The following is a 22,061-nucleotide window of genomic DNA, read 5'->3' on the forward strand; positions in this document are numbered from 1 at the left end:
ATGTAAGAGGTAAGTTGGTTATCACCAGTAGCACAAAGAAGTACTGTTGATAAGCGGATATATATCTCAAAAAAAAAAAAAAAAAAAAAACAGGCTGCTGAAACTAGCCCAAACAGGTAACTGGAAAATCTGGTAGGATGGGGAGTACTGATAGAAACAGCAGCTAGTTCTTGTCCAGACCTGAAAAATGGTAAGCACAAGAAACAAACATCTTAACAAAGGAGCAAAGCCCAAACCACCCCACAACACACAGATTTACATGAATGATTGAGGAATTGGTCTGGATAAAGACACTAAATGTTCTAAAGACCTGCATCTGCCCATTTCTATTCATGGATCCTCAGGATGTAGATTCATAGAAAACTAAGACACTGAAAACTATGGAATTGCAAAAATTGAAAAGCAGCTGAGAAAACCAGTTCTGGCATTGCAAGTAGCACTACACATTTAACAGAGTTCTTGCAGTTGCTTTGAAAAGCATGCATGCTGCAGGTTACAACTTAACCAGACTTTTTATTAAATTTTTTTTCTGTGCAGGAAATAGAGAGATTAGATACATAGACATGCAAAATAATCTTGCTTCTGATGTAGGCAAATTACTGATGCAGAACTTGACAGAGGCATTTCTGCTGAACTTAAAGGTACACTTAACAACGGGTAAGCCAGAGAAGTCTCCAGCTAAGAAGTATGCACAGCAGAGTAGTCGTCTCATGCTTCAAGGTCCAGTAGAGCAAAGGTTGAGAGACGTCAAAAAGCAAAGGGAAGAAGAATCAGAAAAATAGTAAATTAAATCCTGCATAGCCTCAGGTGATTCAGGAATATTCCTATCCTATTCAGATTCAGGGAATCAAAGCAAAAATTGAGGAATATTTGCACAGAAGTTGAAGCTTCCTTCACATATTCAGGTGGCAAAATGATAAACTGCCTCATGTTTAGAACCTCCCTGGTGGTATCTGGAAAATGGCTGTCCATAGCAGCCTTGGAAATAAAATCCTCCTATCAAGAAGATGACCTGATATTCTTTTTCTTTTCCATGAGGTTTTCTTTTGAACTTATCTTATTTCTACCCTCTAATTACTTTTGGCAAAAGAAAAAAAACTGAGGCAAGAGGTTGATATACAGGTTTCTCTAAAGCAAATCATGACACTAGAACAAAATTTCTGCTCTTTTCTGTTCTTTTCCTCATTCTCTAATAAAGAAGCATCACACCAATTCACTGAATAATAAATTAAAACAAAAAAAAATCTGTGATAAGTGTAAAATGGAATTTAAAAAAGTTTTACTCAAAACTCCTCTTGTTTTTATGTAGATATTAACAGTACCATGTTTTTTCTAATGCTGTAAAAAATCAAATTCCTTGTTCAATGACAAGTAACTCCTGTGGATGGCTATAAAAAAAATTTTCCTCTACAGTTTTCTGTAAATGAAAAGCTTGTATTCCCCTTTCTCCAGATTAATCTCCAAAATGTTACAGAGGAAAGAAATGGCTATAATTTTTACATAAAACTAACCTATTTATTCACATGAAAATAAAAAATAGCTGTGGTTAATTCCAATATTGTGAAAATTTAAAATCTCCCACTGTTTGCACTTACTACACCATCTTGAGGTTAATGAAAACTGTAAATCTGAGATAAATAGCCTATCAGATGCAAAGTCAACCTTTTGGTCAATTGGCTCCTCTATCTCAAAACCTTTTGAAAACATTTAAAACTATTTGGTCATTTCTAAATGAATCCCTTGACTGACAATCTCAGTCCCATTTCTATTACTGAAAGACCCAGGATAGTCTTATTACATATAAAGTATTCACATTCTCTAGGAGAGCAATGAAATTTGTGCTAATTAAAGACATACATTAAAATCAGACAAACTATGATTTGTCTAAAATATTTCCAGGAAGATTTAATCTTTTAAGTGTGATAGCATGATAGAATTAGCGTATGCTCTTCCCGCATGCAAATTTGAAAATTCTCACTTTGAGGTTATGTTTCTTAAAAATGAAAAACAACATTGGTCTTGAGCATAATTTTAATTATAATTTCAAACACTATCTCATATTTCTCTTTAAACTGAAGATTGATTGTCCCTAACAACTAAAATTTGCCTTCAGGTATGCTATTAAAGTCAAAGCAGACTCACTAATTCTTCCAAACTGGTACTAGGAATTTTCATTGAGAAATGGCAATACCCTACCAGGACACAGCAGAAGCACACTATTTACTCTCCAGCCTTAGTTATCAAAACGCCTAAAAACACTGAGCTGTTTTCATTAAAACCTTTACAAATCTCTGCATGTGCTTTATAACACAAATTCTCTATATTTGGTTAATGTGACATAAATGTACCTCACTAAAGCATGAAAATTGCTCTCTCAATTTAAATATTTCACTTATTATTCTCATTTAATGATGTTAACAAACATAACAGCTGCAAAAGCACCAAGTAGATATAATTGAATTTCAAACATTACCAGTGACTAAGAATAAGAGGAAAAAAAATAAAAATGCTGTGAACCAGAAAGCTGGATCTCTCTGAGCTACATTCAGATACACTGTTGTAGAATATGTCTATCTAAAATGCTTCTTAGATTTTTCTAGGCAATGGTTTTACTACACAAAATTTAGAATACAAATAAATCACTGAATATACTGTTAGTACAATGTCACAATTTGGAGCCTTTCTTTGAAAACAGTTTAAACCTACTGCTTTTCAATAGGGCAGGGTGACTGCATTTCATATACAATATCTCTTTAAAATGCAGTTATCTTTCAGTATTTCTTCCACTAAAAAACCCTAAACTTCTTCCACTAAAAAAGAAAAAAACAATTAAAAAAAATCAATATTATTTTATGAACACCAAGGCATTAGTTCTAACTGTTCATGTAGAAGCTAATATGTAAACTATTCAGCAGAAGCCAGTTTGGGATAATATTTCCAACTATGTATTTTAGCTTGCCCTAAACACATATGATATAAGCTACCTAACAAAAAGTGGAAAAATTAGCAGACAGCTCTGAGAGATAATTACTTTAACCTAACTTTAAGTGATCAAGTGAAAACACGGGAACTGCAAATGGAAGAATATTCTTAGAGGAAGAAATATTTGTGTCGTATTCTTTCTACAACTCAACTTTTTATTCTCCTAAATCTCAACTAAATCAAAAACACTCCCAGAAACTGTTTTACTTGATTTCCTGTAGCAAAATAATAAGTAGGTGAGGGAAGACGAATGTGTATCACCAATGTGTGGAAACAAGCAAAGCTCAAATATCAGAAGACAAAGAGTACAACAATTTTCAAAAATATTTTGGAAATTTATCTAATGACTTCTGACTGCAAAAATATATTTCTGTGTGTGTATTATCCTCCATAGCAAATCAAATATGCTGCAATGAAAGGAAAAACAAATGCACTCAACAAAAACCCTTGAGAAGCATCTCTCAAACCAAGCCAATCCAATAATGGAATCCTGCTCTTCAAAATCTCTTCCATACTGACTGCATCTTTTCATAGACACCACGCACAGTGTAGCTGAGACTTTTGGCTGACATATCTGAGTTTGTTTTTACTAAAATAAAGTCAAAGAACAATACTTCAATGAGGAGCTTCTGCAGATTCCTATTGCTCAAAAGTAGTACTCTTTGCACAAAATACGGGTTTTTTTTGTTTTTTTTTTTTAGGGATTCAGAATTATTTTCATTGGCTGAATCTTTACACAAATTACAGTCCTGTCAGGTAAAAGTAGGCACTTTGTTAGATTACTTCTAGCTACGGGCAGATGCATCTGCTCCCACAGTAGCTCAGCAAGTGTTTTTCAGCAGCTGGTGTCCTTTACTGGTTTGGCTTTGTAAGTGTTCCCATCAGACTTTCAACTATTTCAGAGACAGCATTACACAACATATGCATGCACACTTTGCAGATGTATAGAAAAAGAAATAGGCTTAATGCTTTCCTTCAAGTAAGATGCAGTCATTTTTTCCTCATATTAATATTGAAAAGTGCATTTTTCTATTCATGTTTACCTTTTGCCTCTAAAGGTCAGGTGTGTCTAAAATCCCAAGCAACTATAAGAATATGCAACTTTCTACTAAATACCATTTTTCAGCAAATTTTGCATAGCATGTACTACAGAGTCATACGAGTTTAATAAACAAACCACAAGAAATGTAGTTCTCTATAATCACTAATATTTTATAATAGTGTCAGTGTTAAAATTCAACCCATGTTGTCAACTATTCTTGTCTTTAAAGTTTTACTACCCAAGAAGTGATAGCTCAGATTTTAGAGCTGTTTTCAATAAAGGGAGTTGTACATTACTAGTCTTTAGAAAAATCATAGTATGCATAACCGAGAACGTCTGGTTTCAAATACAGCTTCACTAATGAAAAATTTTAATATTTGAAAATACTATTTTAAATCTACAAGGATTTTTTCTTGCTGTATCAATGTTTATCAGCATTATTCATGTGTGTTTTCATTAACATCAAGTCTTAAAAAAACAAAGATACTTTAAAAACACAACCAAGACTGACACAACAAAGAGCATATTTATTAGTTCTTCAGAGCATCCTATTTATAAGTTTTTTAGAATATCCTTGCCACCCTTAACATCTTCAGTGTCTTAAATGTGGCTTGTTCATGCAACACAACCGGTAAAGTGCCAAGATTTTAAAAGGCTCTTACAGGAGTACATAAACACACAAGCCAATGCTGAAAACACAGATTACTCAAATGTATTGTACAATATACTTTCCTAATAGCATTTAGAAACTAATGTTTAAGGAAAAAAGACAAAAGCCTTAATAATCTTAAAGAGAATAAAAGGACAAGACTATAAAAACATCAACTAAACTGCACATGAAATGAGGACAAAGGCAACTTAAAGAACAAATAATCAAATCATACTCTAAGCAGAGTCGATTTTAAATCATTATAAAATAGGGAAAGGCACATCCCACACAGAAACCCTTCCGTCAGGACGATTCTGAAAAGACTCAGACTTGCCCAATGTCAAACAAAGGAAATAAACCTGCTGTGAGCCTGCCAAAAGACAAGTTTATGATAGAGGCCAGCAGAAAACCCTATTCTGGAAAAGGAAAAAAGTTATGTTGCAAGTTGTTCATCAGGGAAACTGTGTACAATCTGAAAATCTTAATCCAAGTGGGTATCTAAAGATTTCTCCGATATCCCTTGTAACCTAAAGTTTTAAGAAAGTATCGTTCATTATTTCCCCATTCTTACACCACAGTAATAAAAGCCTATTTTTGCTATACTTCTCTGGTGGCTGTTTTTCCCATTTCTATAAAAACTGCTTTTAAATGATCACAACATAGGGATTCAGTCTGCAACATCATGCTGAAAATGTAAGACGCGTTATACGAATACACAAATGAGAGTGCAGTTGCAGCAAGTACAGGCTTACATCTGATCAGTTATATAGTCCCAAACTCGGAAATATTAAGGCCAATGAATGCATTTACTTCCTTTATTGCCATTCCACCCTATCTCAAAAGAGATGAACTTTGGCATTACTTCCACAACGACAGATCGACACAGATTGCTTTAGAACTTGTAGTCTGCCGCTCAGTGAAAGCTGTCTCTTGCTATTCATAAGAAAATCTGACATCCATTTTCACTTTAGGTATCCTACTTCTCCAGTTATTCCTCACTTTCCTTCCTTTTTTGCACCAGACATAGATCTGAATAAGAGCCACCCACGTGCTTGACTCTCTTTATGGCCTACCTACTCATATCCTTTTTGTATATAGATCTTTGTTACGTTAAAAAAAAAAGAAAAAAAAAAGGTAAAATGTAGGGAGCTGAGGGAGACACTGGAGGGGAAATACATAAAACTGTAAAATAATACCTTGGGGGATGGTAGGTGGACCGATAATGGAAGAGCATCATGGATTAAGGCAAAGACTTCAGTCATATCACTTGCCTAATGCATTGATGTTTCAGAGAAAATAGTTTCAATTTCTCATCCTGTGTTAAGAGACTGGTCCTCTCAAATACTGTAATAGTGTCAGACCCATCTTTCTGCTCAGTCAGATTATAGTTTTCAAATGTTAAGGGGATACCACAATCCCTACTGTCAGGTACCATGGAATTTCAAAATGTTTTAAAAATAACTGCACAAGTTACAAAACAATGCACTGAAGGAAAACCATGCATTAGCAAAGAGATGAATATATCCAAGATTTTGTCCACTTGCTAGGAGCTACCACACACCTGGGATCTGCATCTTAGAACAAAAATTGTATTAGGGGCTTTGTCAAAAAAGAGAGAAAAAAAAAAGGCAAGTAAGCAGCTAGATGTCACCATGCTTGGAAAGTCAAAGATCAGCATAAAATAATATTTTTGAGGAAAGTAGCAGGATAAACCCATTTCCCTGTATGTCACTTACTTACTTTACACTTGTTCAGTCAAAACCCCTCTGTGTACATTCTGTTCATTTTTTTCTAACTTCTATGTCAATCTCTTTATTTCTTGTCTTCTTATTCTTAGAACAGCCTTGATATCATCTCTGATGACATTTCCCTTTTTTCTTGCATTTTTGTAGCACTACCCAACAAAAATCTTTATCCTCAGTTAACCTCTTTTCAAATAATTCATTTCTTTTTTCTCAATTCAGTAGTAACAATAATTATTTATTCTGCTAATTTATGAAACCTACTTTCTATATTTTGTTGTGGACTCCAGAGATGCAAAAGTATTCTCATTTCATGAGAAAGTAGCTATACATCCACCTATAAAATATTTCTTGATTACATATTTATTCTCTGATTATATATTTATTTCTCTCCTGACCTCTGCGTTTGGGCTTGTTTTGAACTTCCCAGACTCATTGCTGTTGGAGAATACTTTTAATCCATGATCCTCCCAAGCTTTGCTCCTACAAACTCTTTGCCTCCCTGAAGCAATGCATGTGCTTGCTTCAGGGATTTAAGACTTCCACATTTCATCCTGGGATTAATTTGTTGTACTACCTCTTTCATAAAGCCTTGTCATCTCTGCACTATATATGTATTTCAATTATGATATCAAACATACTTCAGTCTCTTTCTCTTTTTAAATCGTTAAGATGTTTTGTTTTAAAGATGTTACCTAAAACAAATCAGATTAATAATCTGCGCCACGATAAAATCAATGACTCTGATGAACAAAAATAGAGCAGCTTATTTGCAAAAGAACATAAATAAATAACAATCCAGAAAAATACACACTATTATTTATAGTATTACAGGCTATTTCTAGAAAGTAAGCATATTTTTCAAATTGCTTTACAAATACTTCTCAGATATTTATCGCAAGGGGAAGTTATTCCCAGTTGCTGAAAGGCAAAAAGCTACTTAGCATTCAGAAAAATCATACAGTGATATCTAAAAATTTGGAAAGCCACACTCAAGTGAGGCACATTTTTAAAGAAGATTACATTCAATGTGTTACATTCAAGTACTGCAAATGTCCTCCAGCTGTAGCTAGCCATTTGCCACTGTTGAGAAGAATTCAGAAGTCACACCACAACAGCGTACACTTTTGCATTTCTCCAACTTTAGACTACAGGTCAGTTTTAAGACCAGAATTTTACTTTACAGTAAAATCTTCCTAGTGATGAATTAGTAAAATATTTCTAATAGGAAATAGGATGTTCCTGAGGCAAAAGATAATAATTTTACACTAGAAAGTTTACAAAGGCCTGGTTTGACATGAAGCCCTTTTTTTTTTTTTTTTTTTTTTTTTTTTAATGTCTACATGTGCTTTCAAGCACAGCAACAGTACTTAAACAAAACAATGCACAAAAGCCTCAGCTGAGACTTACTTAGGTATTCAAACAATTTGATGCAGAAATTGTAAATATCACACCTGGAATCCTAAAGGAATGATCAAATATTTGTTAAGTCACATACTGAACAAAATGAAGCCAGAAGTCATAGGCTTTAAGCTTAATATCAGTATATAATCTTAACTCCAATATTCTTGTTAACATCTCATAGAACTGATTTTACCTTCTTAGGACCCTCACCAGTAAAATGTAAATACAGACCACAATTCCTGATATACCTTACACCAGGTGTTTAAAATATTGTATCAAGAGCTACATGTTTTTTTCTTATATTAGCTTGGTCTAATGATTATGGAACTGGTACACTTTTATCAGAGCAGTTTTCTAGTACACCTTCACAGGATGAATAACAAAGACTTCCATAAAATTAAAAATATTTTTAAAAATAATCAATTCGGTCCAACTGTCAATTACAGTTTGGAAAATATGCACATGAAATATACCCTCAGATCAACTTTTGAATAAATGGTCAAACATTCTGAATGTGAAAAAATGTAATTTATGCAGAAACATCTATACTTTCATTCACTAAGCTTACTTGGTACAATTTAAAAGCAAGAAAACACTACAGGAAAAAAAGTGGAATATTGATTTTGTAATAATTCCTTAGCATAATGCAGAGAGAAAAACATTTCTTATTTAGACCATTAAGTACTGTAAGTAAAAGGAAATGGAAATAGCATGAAACAAAGAAATAAATCCTATCCTGAACACTCACTTTGGGTAAAAAGTCATTTACCACCAACATCAATTTGTTAGATAAAACCAGTTTTTCACAGTCTTGAAAAGGAACTTTCCCTGACCTGAGTTAACTACTTTAAAGGTACATTTATATGCCAAAAAGGCTAAAACTAAAACATCTTTATAGCAAGTACATAAAAAATATATTTCAGTAATAGTCAAGCTGCATGTTAAGCAATCAAGGCTAATAAATCTAAGCTTGTGTTTGCTCCCTTTTTTAAATTCCTGTTATTGTAACAACCTAGCTAACATGCAAAGCACTGGTTCCTGGTTCCCACTGAACAAGGCGGGGGAAAGAAAGAATATCGAACAAGACATGAGGATTTAGACTGCGGCAGGAGGTGAAGCAGTACAGAACACAGTGTGGGAAGGTTGAGGCAACAGAACAGAAGCAGGGACAACTCTGACAGTAGCAGAGGCCTAATGCCAGCAATTTATGACAGCTAGCTTGTTATGCTTCTATGTTATGCTAAATTGTGAAAGGTTGGCCAATATTGATCTCGTATTTGCAGTGCATAATGGGATTAGGCAGGAATGGTATCTGCAAAAATTTGGATTTTGGCAGTTGTATCATGAGTTTCATCTCACCATCTGTATTCTTCCAGGCCACAGATTCCAGGACACCTTAGAAAAATCTGCCTATGAAATAATTTCATTAATCACCAAGTTAACTCTTTAGAAAAGCTCTGCCCCTTTGCAAGGGGCAGACTAAGACAGTTTGAAAATACTACCCATAAAATTTCAAGTATGATAGTGTCAAACCTAGCTAGACTGCACTTGTGGGAGGAGAAATGGAGGAGTGAAAAATACACCTATTTCTTCATTCTGGAGTGGAGTGGGAAGTGCATCTCGAATACTACATTAACTACATTGCCAAAAAACATAGATCATAATGACAGTCTCATTTACAATTTGCTTATAAAATATACTTGTATCTTTTTGATAACTGACTCTGATATGGAAAGTGAAACATCTCTACATAACCCCTTCCAGTTCCATCCAGATTTGCTTCTACTAAAGTGTTGATCAGAAAAATATACTGATTACAGTAATAGGTTTATCACAAAATACAGCACCTAAGAACAAAGCCAACTGCACTTTTTGCCATTCTGCCTTATATTCGTACCAAAAACAAAATGAACACATAGATGTATAAACATGCGGTTTGGTACACTTCACTTTGGAGGAATACATTTCTCTCACCTCTTCTAACCTCTGTTTACGTCAACTTAAGGAAGCAAGAAAAATGTAGAGTGATTTAAACTAATATCTAAAAATACTTAAAATGAAAGCTTACTTTAGCTTACATGTTCCCAAGATTTTGGCTAGCAGTTCAAAATGTAAATAACTCCTTATCACTAACTCAGTTCTGACCTTAAGAACTTTGAAGACTGAATTTAATAGAAAATTCTGTAGTATGCATTTTACATAGTCAAGGATTCCACCCAAAATGATGACAGTCTGACTAAAACTATGTAATTAAGGAGAGCTATATGTGTAGTGCTTAAAATAACTTTTGTGAAAATATGAACATATAAATACACTGAAAAGAAAAGCAGCTCCTGTGATATGTCAAAAATTGTCGCCTAAGTGTTGAGTTGGAAGTGAAACTTTTTTAAAATGAATATAAATTAATCCATTTCAGACTCTTACCTGCCCTTTTTAAAAAGAAAAATTTAAAGTTTTTGATAATTTAGTTTTGTGATCTGCATTATTTTATGCCTTTACCCCACAGATTCCATCTGTCATGGCAACACTGATGAGAGAATTTTATTATCATTATTCAGTTAAAAGCAATTTTTTAAACTAAAAAACATTGCTTATGATTTTACCTTATGCCCACCACATTTCTCTGAGGATGCCTATTTAGTATCCAGATGCTTAATTGCTCCTCCTGAGCCTGTCTCTAAATTTTATTCTTATTGACCCATAGCTACATGTGCAAGAGGAACAGATTACCGCACATTTATTTTTTATAATATGCCATGTTGCAGTAACCATGCAGCAGTCTGTAAATGTGAACATTTCCACCGCAGTGCTGAGCGCTGCATTGGGCCACACGTGATCAAACCTGAAGGAAAGTGATTGTTCACAGCTGACCAGCTCGCAGCCTCTCATAAAGCACACTGTGCTTTTTTGACTGCTGCTTCTTAGGGGAGGCATGCGCTCCCTTAGCTTATCTGTCAGACTACTCTTGGGAAACTGCTTCAAAAGGTTTAAAGAGAAAACAGGCTGTGCACAGTAGGTTATTATTCCTTGTGTTAGAAAAAGAGTTTCTAATATTTTCTTAAGTCACCTTCATCAATAAATTGCTTTCTTGTGTCCTAAAATTGTATTTTATTTTTTCAGTAAAAAAATCTTAGCCATAAAAGGCTGCATAAATGTGATTTAACTTTGAGCTAAAAAAATTAATCTCTTAGAGCTTTGTCTGTTAGACAAAAGACAGTGACGAGATACACAAACGAGCAACTCTGAATAACAGAACTTTCACCAGTTAGGTGATTTCAATATTAAATCGAATGAAGAAGCCTTTTCTTTTTCCTTATTCTCTGCACCACCAGCGACTGCCACCTCTGCTGCCCATTTGAAGACTTATGCTAGTACCAGCTGCACTTTCTAAACATGCTTTCCTTGTGAAAAGCATTCATTAGCTACATAGCAAATCTATTCATCTTTTCCCCCCCCCTCTTCCAGATCCACTCTTATTAACATACCTAATAAAAATCATTAGGAAATAACTAATTTTATTTTGTATTGCTACTGTGCTTCTCACACTCTTTCCTCTTGGTCACACTTGGACAATGAAGTTAATGTCCTTTTACTTCCTCCAGACAATGGATGCAATTAACCTTGAATGAGCATAGGATAAGCATTGCTTGCCATTGCGCAGACAAAGTAGCTCCAGAGAAGTTACCAGCAGTTTATACCAGGTGACCTCCCCCCACCAGGTTGACAGAATACATATTTAAGAGAAGGATGAGGACTCCCGTCCTGCACAGAGCTAAGTACCAGGGAGCTCCCAGCCTGCTGGGCGTACTGCTAGTGGTACTCTGGAAAACGAGAGCATAAACACTTCAGCCTGAAAGTATGTCAGCTCTACTTTTCAAGTACAGTTTTAAAGTGATCTATTTTATGGACATAAAGAGAGAATCTCAGATTACAGAATGTATACCTATATACACACACACACACACACACACACACACACACACACATATTTAGACCAATGTCTTGCATTAAAAACCCACTACTAATGGCATCTGATAACAGTCAATAGCAGGAAAATTCTCAATTTCCTCATGATGCCTTTAGATGCCGCTATGAACTATTTACACTGCTAAAATTTACTGTCACCTCTCCTCCTTGCCCATCTGTTTATAACCTATGTAACCTTTCAAATAAACATATCCATATAGAGATATACGACAGATATCTTATAAGCACCTATATATTCTGTACTGAGACAGCTAAAGAAGTTTGTTTCTGCTTTTGCTTAAACCAGCACCCCACAAAAGAATACCAAAAATTTCTCACCGTCTAAATTGACTCAAGTTGCTGGCAAAAATTTAAGCATCAGCCATGATTTTAAGAGCTTAAAGATATAAGCCAGTTGTATAGCAAAAGCAAAAAGAAACCTTGCCTTAACAAAGATACTTACCTCTTGACAGGTTATATCTTAAACAATGCCTACACTGGGCAGAAGGACAATTTCAGCCTCTTTACCTCATCGAGTAGAAGTTGCTATTCAACAAGATTCTAAGAACCTCACTCAAAGAGCTGGGAATATGCCAAGTCCTGCAGCTGGATAACTGTTCATAAGTGTGTCATCTCAAAATTTGGGGAGACTGACTTTTTTTTTTTTTAAATACATTAGACAGAAAGTACACCCCTTGATGATACAAAACCTACAAAATTAAATCTTTATGAAATTTGTATAATGGATGCTTTCAATAACATTTATTTTAACCATTATATATCTTAAAAATCCACAAACCATTTTTTAGGTTTTTTTTTTTTGACCTGAACTATATTTTTTCCTGAAACAACTTACTGTCTCCTGAAACATTACTTACAAAAGTTAACAGATTAACAGGTAGTATTTATGCTTAGGAGAAAGATATTTCACTGCAAAGAGTTGTCATGCGCAAAACTAACATTTAAAATGCCTCATTTTGCAGCTGCAGTGTCTCAGCTTTTCTATCTAGTTGAGCTGTTAGTGACTTCATAAATATGACATTAGGTACTGTCAACCAAGCATGAAAGAACAGACTTAGATTCTAATATTAAACTGTCTTCTGTTTAAGAATGGTTAAATCTTTAGACAATCTTTACTCGGAACCCTGCATAACACTATTGGATTTATATTCTCATTTCCTGTTTTCCCACAGAGAAAAAAAGTGGGAAACATTTTTCCAATGCTGTGTGTTACTGAAGAACTAAGAAACATAAAACATTCTTCATAAGCACATATGGCTTGCTCTTTATGATAGCTGTCAAAATTAATAGCAAATTTTCCATTGATCTGAGGAACAGAGATTTGACATTACAATCAGGAGCAAAACTGCAAGTTTTAGACTGTGGATACTAATAACAAATTTGGAGATGCTATTGTGTTAATTTATTTTTCCCTTATCTCTGCCTCTGCACTATTTAAAAATCAATAGAAGTTAAAACGTTAACGTTGGTTTTACTTGCATTTTTCCCCACAGCTCTACACTTTCTGCCCCTAAAGTCTTACAGATGATGATTTGCCTTCTTCCATTTGAAGAAGCAGCAGTATCCTAAAAAATTTTGCACTCTGTTTAGTCCCTAACACCATAACTCACAACAAATATCATATGATAAAACTGTTATTCTCATGGACTGCAAAAGAGTGCTATGCAGGATGAATACAAGCCAGTCTGCGCCAAATAAGGGCATAAGACAGGACTCACTTCTCAATATGGACTTCAAAAAGAGAATGGAATGGGTGGTTTTTTTTTTTTTTTTTTTTTTTTTTTTTTTTTTTGAAAGATCATTTTAAGATTCCCGTTCACAGCTCAAAACTGTAAGTAGCTGCACAGGTAATTGCAAAGGAATTGAGAACTGTGGCTCAAGAACAAACTGTTGAGAGCAGGAACTTCTTAAGTGTTCTACTGATCATCAAATGTATTATATCACTGAACTACATCTTCAAATGAATATTCTCAAAATTAGTCCTGAAGAATCTAACTGTTTGGATTTTCACATCACAAATCACAGAATTAATAAACTTTTTTTCAAATAAGTTGTTGTAATGGCAAAGTAAAAGCTAATATAAAACCTTTAAAATGGTTTACTCACCTCATCTAAGTCTTTAATATACACAATTTTCTCTTCAATACCAATAGGCATTGGTTCACTGTGGGGGATCTTCACCTCTTCATACATTTTGTTGTTTTCTCGCTGGATGGTCTCTGGTAAGAACACCTGCAACAGTATTACAGGAAAATTAATTGAAAGTATGAAACCAGAAAATGGCATTATTTATAGCCCACTTTAAACAACAGTTTATCATTTTCTTTCACAAAGATGATATGGCTGCATCCAAAATAAAACATATCCACACTGATTCATTTTATAAATGGCACAGAACCCCCCAAATGGAAAATAATCAGTTTCACTACTCAGAAAATGGTTCTAAAAAGAAGAAAAACTCAGTATCTAATTTTATTAAATTTCAAAAGCCATTAAGTCTGGAATTTCATAAAGAGTTCATTTTGTTATAGTCAGTTCAATGGTTTCTTAAAAATAGAAAGGAAAAATAGCATCTTTAATGACTTAAGAGGCCCTGGAAGGAAAACCAAATAAACTAGTCAGGAGTGAAATTACTTCTTATACAGTCAAAATAAAAACAGAATATACAAAAGTATGTAAAACCCTCTGCAAATAAGCAGTTCATACATAGTGCTCTGACTAGTAGGAAAATCTCTACAGGAACAAAAGGAATCCTGCTGCACATTATTTACAGTGAAAGATGTACTGTTCAAGGAAGGTCATGCACTAAATGTGTACCTTTGCACCTCCAATAAATGCTGATGTTTTCATAGCTTCAGCTCGGGAATCATAAACATGTGGATAATGTATTTTTTCAAAGTCCATCTCTCTCTGTCTACCTAGGACCGGCACACTTCGAGCATTCAAAAGTGCTAGTTCTCTGTAAGCAGAAAAATAACTGAAATAATTCTGCCAATCATAGGCTGCCTTCATAAAAACTGAATACAGCATATTGAAGTCAGAGCAAGAGTGTGGCAATTTCAGGCAAAAAGACTAGTATTGTATTGTGGTAAAACAAGAAAAATTTTACTGTGTTATTAGGTGGCATAGATTAAACTCAGCTTTTATAACAGTATGCTTAGAGAAAAATCAATCCAACAAGTGCAAGGCTTTCCTAAATATAGTTTTGCCTCTCTTTAAACAATACAGCAACATGTATTCCTGTTTAAATACCAGTCCCACTATATTCTTCTCAATACAAAAGCCTCCTTATCCTCTCCCTCCCCTATTCATTCCTTCTACCTTTAGATGGCAACATGGAAAATAGTACTCATTAATCTGGGGGGGGGGGGAGAAAAAGACAGTTCTGATACATTTAGTACACACTTCATAAATCTTAAGCTAGAAGAGTACGTACAGGAACTAAGAAAGATGGCCTGCTTCTCTAATCTGCATCTCTACCCCACATAGATGCGACCAAAAAGATTCTAATTAAGCAGATCACTGCTTTCATACCCTGAAAATTAGGTTTTCATATTAAAAAAATTCTATACTGGTAATGAAATGTGACTTGAAGTCAGAATCACCTAATCACCAAAGTGAACTAAAAGAAAATAAATGATAATGATATACTGAAGTAACAATTACAACACAAGCATTTTTCAACTTTTGGCATTTATTACCTTTGCATCCTCAGCTCTTTGGGATCAAAGCACATTAACCCTTCTCCAGAAACTTCTCCATCTTCCCCACCTTGTTTTTCTTTTCTGGCATTTCGTTTTTCTTCCCGACGATATTGTTTCATTAACAGCCTTTCTTGTTCAGATTGGATCGTAACTTGACAACCATAATTGGGTTTAGGAGTTTCTCCCACAAACTTCTTGCACTGTTCTGCAACAGGGAAAGAGGTATGCATCTCCACAAGTGCTGGATTCCATCTTTTTTTCTTTTTCCAGCTTCCTTTTAAAGTTCTTTTTTTTTTTTCAAAGATAGCTTAGTTTTAGTTAGGCTGACTATGCACCAGTTGGCCTCAAGAATCTAAAAGAAGTCATAGCCCATCTCCCAAAGGCAGGACATTCAAAGTTACCATTATTAAGGAAACAACTGCAATTCTGCATCCCAAAGTGAGGGGGACAGCAACGCAAACTAGCAACAAAAGGAGGGGTTATCCTTTCTGTGTTTATGATAACTTCATCAACAGTGGAAAAGCCACTTAATTCTCCTCTTACACGTATACACTGATAAATAAAACGGTATGAAAAGAGATTAAGCACTTTTATTCAAACAGCTTCTTCACATAACAACTAGTGTACATTTACCAGATAACACGCTTGCACTGAAAGTATACCCAGTTTAATTTCCCTGGACAAATGAGAAAAGAAGTCCTGTGTGATGCAACTGCAAGGACTCTCTCTCTTCATGTGGATCAGTAGCAGAATTGGACCAAGAACAACCAAAACTACAGTACAATTACTCTATATAAATCCAAGGCAGCAGGGAATCTGAAAAAGCCCAGATGCTTTGCCCTTTCTAGGCCATCGCTCTTCTCCAGGCTCAACACAAAGACAGAACCAAGACTTTCATATGCAATGTCTTGCAGATATTTTTTCCTTTTAACTACATCAATATTTTCAAACTTCTGCAAACAGATTAACTTCTGTAAGTTTTATTGAATATTATGTATTTAATTGAATTATGTTATATATGTACTCTTGCAGTCTACTTCTGAAACTGAAAACTTTCTTGGATCAAATAAACCCATTTGACTACTGTTCTGAAAGATGTGTTCCACTTAGGTTTCACCTGTAGTAACAGACAAAACTCCTACTTCTCACAGAATGTATATTTTACGATAGACGCAGGCCTGATCTTGAGTCTCAAGTGTATATTTAGGTACTGTATCCATATTTTTGCATGAGGTACCTAATTTTTCAGATCTGCGAAGAGTTGTACGGATGTCTCTAAGACAACTCGCTATTGTGGGGTGTTCACTGTTTTTTAAAGTCAAGAAAGATCTACACTACAAAATTTTACCAGCAGCAACATTAGTAGGATAAAAACTCTCATCAAACAGCCACCAAAATTCCAAACTTTTTTTAAAGTCACTTCAATATAAAGTTAGAGCAAACACTCAGAATCTAAGATTGAAAATGTTTGTCAACAAAAAAGCATTTTTCAACTGTAGAGTGCAAAACAGTTTTTAAAGGGAACTAAAAAAAAATACCCTCTCTTTGTAGTGGAAAACACAGTACAGAGCAGAAACGATTTAGCCAAACTAGAAACAAACACAAATATTTTAGATCCTCTCCGACCCCATACCACTTGACTAGTCTCTTTCAAGCTTCTTCAGTTTAAAAGAAAAGTCTCAATTTAATCAATAAAATCTTCAAGCTTCCCTAGAATGAGTAACTCTTAATTCTTTAAAAACAAAACAAATGAAAACTCCTTCCTCTCTACCAACTTATTTTTTTTAAACCCTGATGAGTTCCCTAATTAGTCAAATACATCATCCCACATTAGGAGGAAGCGACAGAGATTTTGGAAGGAGCAGAAGACAAGAGCTTCAGTGTGAGCATCACCTGCCACCCAACAAGGGCTGGTCAAACCATGGTGTGGGACTATGTAATACCAGTTGAACTTATTCCTACCACCATTCAATTCCCACTACTGTTCCCCACGCTTCTGTGCTCTGGCCATCCATTCATGGCAGCCTAGCTGTTTGCAAATGACATTGAAAAGGAACAGAGAAAATTTTATGTTAAACTTCCATATTTTTGTTTTTTAAAGGTGAATTAGATCCTTAACCTAAGTCCACAGGTGACAGGGGACCAGTGTAGCCACACAAGTATCCTCCCAATACAACCAGGAAGCAACAACATCAAGCAGCTGGCATCATTACTAAAGTAACATTACTTTTATCATGCAAAACGACAGCCTTAAATGTCAGATGAATTCATAGTCATTTTGAGATAACAAGTTTACTCTTCTGTAACAAGGCATTAACAGGATTTAAGTAGTCAAGAACAATTACTTGTTATACCTAGAATAGAAAATTATCCATATTAGGTCTTCTGTGATTGAGAATTACATTTACTTCACAGTTAACTTACTAATGCAGTATTAAAAGATTAATAATAAAATGTAGCTTTAAAAGGAAGTAATCCTTATGCCATTAAATATGAAATAAAAATTCAGTACAATTCCTTGACTTGTGCTTGCTTTCAAGACATGAATTATTCAAAGTTGACTAAATTTTTCCAAATAAAAGTGATTTCCTTCCCCAAATGCCATCCTGTAAAGATAAAACTGCAGTCCACATTAAGAATATCATTTTGATCAGCTTAAAAGAAAAAAAAAAGCCTTATTAAAATCAGTAAACTCGATTTGGGGCAGAGTATCTTCAGTCTCAGAAAGGATACTCAAATATCATTGACTTCTATACTATAAGGAAAGGTTATCTCCTCAGTGAAAAAAAAAACCATACAATCATAACACTGTCATATTTTCTCAAAACCAAAATATTAAAAATATTCTTCCTCTATATTCTAGCAGAAATGTAGAAACTTATTTTCGCAACATTCCGTTGAAATAGATACAATGTAACCATTAATACTTTTTTAATACACATACACAGCTGAAAAGTAAAATATATATATGCAATATATATTTATCTTCTCTGCATAAACAGATCACGATCTATACACTTACAGAAATACAACCCCCCCCCCCCCCCCATTTTCTTCCTTTCTTTTTAAATACACATAGATAGCACTGTTGCTTGAAATATAACTGAGCAGTTAGAATACTCATTTTTATCTGGTTTGGAATAAAAATTCTATAATCACTTACCTCGCAGAGTCTGGAACCTGTTATCGTTTGAACAAGTCGAAGATCTTTCCACAATCAGAGATCTGTTCTGTAGCAGTTTTTCTATGAGTTCAAAACCTTCAGGGCCTAGCAGTTCAAATAACTGCAAAGAAAAAGTTGTAAGTCGTTGTTCAAACTAGTGTAAATTTACAAATAGAACTGCAATGCTTCTATCCATGGTAACAGGATTGGCAATGAGTTTAAATACATTAATGAATTTCAATTCCAAGTCATTCAGTCCAAAAGATATCATTGCTAGTATTCATCCAGATTCTCTATGCAAAAATGGAAAATTACAGAAAATTTTCAGCTGGAAATACTTACAATCTATGAATTTTGCCTATTAAATAAAAAAAATTGTTTGAGAGAAAAAGACTGCTTACATTTTTATATAAATTTCAACTCTGCTCTAGACTAAACTTCACATGTTTTTCTTTATGGTTATTTACATAAAATATTCCAGAAATATATTCCTCTATAATCTAGCCAGGTAAATCAAGAGAACTGGTGCTTTCTTACAGATGTCAGATAATTAGAAAGTTACTTCCATTCCAGCGAAAAAGAGAAATAGCTACTGCATTTTTTCATACCTACCCAACACAAAAATCAGAGACAGATATAGAAGAGGGGAGGAGTTTGAAGAAACAATTAAAAGGATACTTGTGTATCAAATTAGATACTTTGTGTACAAATTAGAGCAGCACTGTTCCCCATTTAAAGTTCCCTTTTCCACATAATATTGTTTTTTAATGGAAAAAAATATACAAAAATACTTTCTTGTCCTTCTTATCCACGTGTACTTTGACAAAAATCAAAACATTACAGTCAAGTGGTAAGTTACTCAAAACACATCCTTGGCTTTTAATGCTTTTTAAGACAATCTTTTCCCATGCTTTTGTTTTTGAAAAAGGAAAACAGGGACCTTTCTTCTTAGTGCTTTTTAAGTTTGTTACTAATATTTTCATTCAACTTCAGGTTTTCAGGTAAGAATAAAAGTTATGATTTACTATCATTTAATGTTCTATGAAAGAGTAAGACTTTGGCATTGTAGGATTCAATTATTTCTGTCCTAAGAAAGAAAAGGAGAGAGAGATCTCTTACTGCCCTATATTTAATTTGCAAACTCTTTAATCAAGATTTTTGCTGTGGCTGTCTGTGACTACCATCCCATGAGAGCCACTCAAAATAACTTTATGCTTCATCCTTATATATTTGCAAAATGTTTGAACTGTGCCAAGTTCATCAAATCAGTGACTCCTTTTTTTCATGTCAATCTGTACTTCATAATATAAGCTATCATTTAAAAATAAAGAAGAAAAAAGTGTTATTCCTGGTCCTCAGGGTCAGAACGAAAATACAAGGTATGTGCAAATTAGTACAGTGATGTCAGAATCTGCAGAGACCATGAAATAACAGCTCTGAAACATATAAACTGCCCTATTTCTTCCATTAAAATAACCAAGGATGGCAAATTGGAGAAGCAGACTGGGGCGGGGTGAGAGACTGGATGCAATAAATATGGACAAATATGAAATTCTATACTTGGGCAGGAATAACAAACTACAAAAAATACAGGGCAGGGAACTGCTGGCTAGGTATCAACTGGCCGATAAGGATCTCAAGCTATAATGGATTTTCTTCTATCCAGCCTTCTCTAACAGTCGTCATTAATTCTTGCCTTTTGCATAGCTATTGACTGTCACTTTGCTGCCAGTTTTTCGCTAATATTATTTAAAGATGTAAGAGGACTTTGTCTTTACAGTACAAAAGAAAGTGGCAAGTAAGTAGTGGAAAATTTCAGAACAAGGTTACTTTCCAACAATAAGCACTTAAGGCAAGGAAGGGAGGAATAATTACAAAAGCAATAAGAAAAGAAGTGTATTTGAAATAGCCCAATTGTATACAGAACCAAATAGAAACTTGCCTCAAGTTTGCCAATATTCTGTTGACCTTGGAACAGTATCAGGACAGGGAAATGATATATATATTATTATATTATTTTCAACCAGATCTGGGCTTAAATACTAGCTTCTCATCAAGGCAGTACACACAACCTAAGCATGTGAGAATTATCATGTTGCAGAAAAAGAGAGCAAGCAAAATAATGTTCAAGATCAGAAACAAGATGATTACACCACATCCATTAGAAGCCTACCAGAGATCATGGATGGAAAACAACGGTTGAGAGCTAAACCAAGACATTAGTGGAACTGCTGGGAGATGGCTAATAAGCTAAAGAACAAGATGAGACTCTGTCATCACCTGCAATTGAAGGCATAAAGTCAAAAAATATGCATAGAGCAGAAATAACTGAATTTGAGGACTTGTTCATAGTATAGTAATTCACTGCTTTCCAATTAAAGGATTAACATGTGGCACAGAATGCTGTTCTTTCAAAGTGCAATTATGTATCTTATTTGTATGGACTTCTAAGAACATGTTGATATCTCCATTGAATAGGTTCATTCACAAGACCTTCTAGTGTTTCAGAAAAATCTTTTGACATTCGTTGGAGCCTTTAGCCTAATTTCCAAAGTAATTAGCTTATCAAACAACAACTTGAATTTCTGTTATTGTAGAAACCATTAAAAATCAAAACAGCAGACGCACCATAGGGTAAGTTATGAAGAATGATTTATGAGCTGGAAAGAAAAGGCCACCATTTGATGGGATACCACTTAGATGAAGTGAATCCAGAGCCCAGCATCTTCAGAAATACCACAAAATTTGTCGTCTTAGGAAAAAAAAAAAAAACCCTTTCCACTGTAAGAATTATATTTGTGATATTAGCAGGCATACTATTCAAATAATCCTGATCAAAATTTAAAGAGTAAACATAAATTAAAAAAATACAGCTTATCTTATTCAAAAGAGAAAAAGGTGCCAAAGTTTGTACAGAGTAGTAACTTCACTACTGCTATCAGTCTTGCAGTGGAAAGCACTTATCCTTTATAGTGATGGGTAGCTGTATAAATCAAACAGCGGGAAAGAGAAAATTAGGAGCTGTCTTGATTCAAAACTGCCTTATGTCTTCTAGGAGAAATGAAACACCCAAGGCACAGAAAATACCCGATCCAAGAAACAAAATGGCATCCTTTTGCTAAGACATATCTTTTCTATAGTAGTTTTGGGGTTTTTTAATGGTATAAAATGAAATTGTTGACATAGGTTGGAGTGCCTGAACCAGCTGTAAAACCATATAAACCACAATACCTCCAGAACTTAGAAAATTCTAATATATTCCTGGGGCCCTGCAGTTCAGGCTCAAGCCTGGATATTCAGCTGAAGGTGTAAAAGTGAAGTGATTGTTTATTACTACAGTTCTTCTGCATGCTAATCTACAAAATAGAACTGTATTATTCTTCATAGG

The 22,061-nt window shown here is 34.4% G+C and overlaps 1 protein-coding gene across 2 annotated transcripts in view; it reads right to left on the bottom strand.

Moving 5' to 3' along the window:
- Positions 1-22,061, bottom strand: part of ASCC3 (activating signal cointegrator 1 complex subunit 3) — a 282,237-nt gene that overhangs the window by 215,607 nt on the left and 44,569 nt on the right. For both annotated transcript variants that reach the window (XM_064508824.1, XM_026122085.2), the window contains exons 5-8: positions 18,674-18,794; positions 15,508-15,715; positions 14,624-14,765; positions 13,913-14,038 (exon numbers count right to left, since the gene is read on the bottom strand). In XM_064508824.1, coding sequence (XP_064364894.1) covers positions 13,913-14,038; positions 14,624-14,765; positions 15,508-15,715; positions 18,674-18,794 — 597 coding nt within the window. The remainder of the gene's footprint in view (positions 1-13,912; positions 14,039-14,623; positions 14,766-15,507; positions 15,716-18,673; positions 18,795-22,061) is intronic.

This window comes from Dromaius novaehollandiae, chromosome 3, assembly GCF_036370855.1.
Source record: "Dromaius novaehollandiae isolate bDroNov1 chromosome 3, bDroNov1.hap1, whole genome shotgun sequence".
NCBI classification, from domain to species: Eukaryota; Metazoa; Chordata; class Aves; order Casuariiformes; family Dromaiidae; genus Dromaius; species Dromaius novaehollandiae.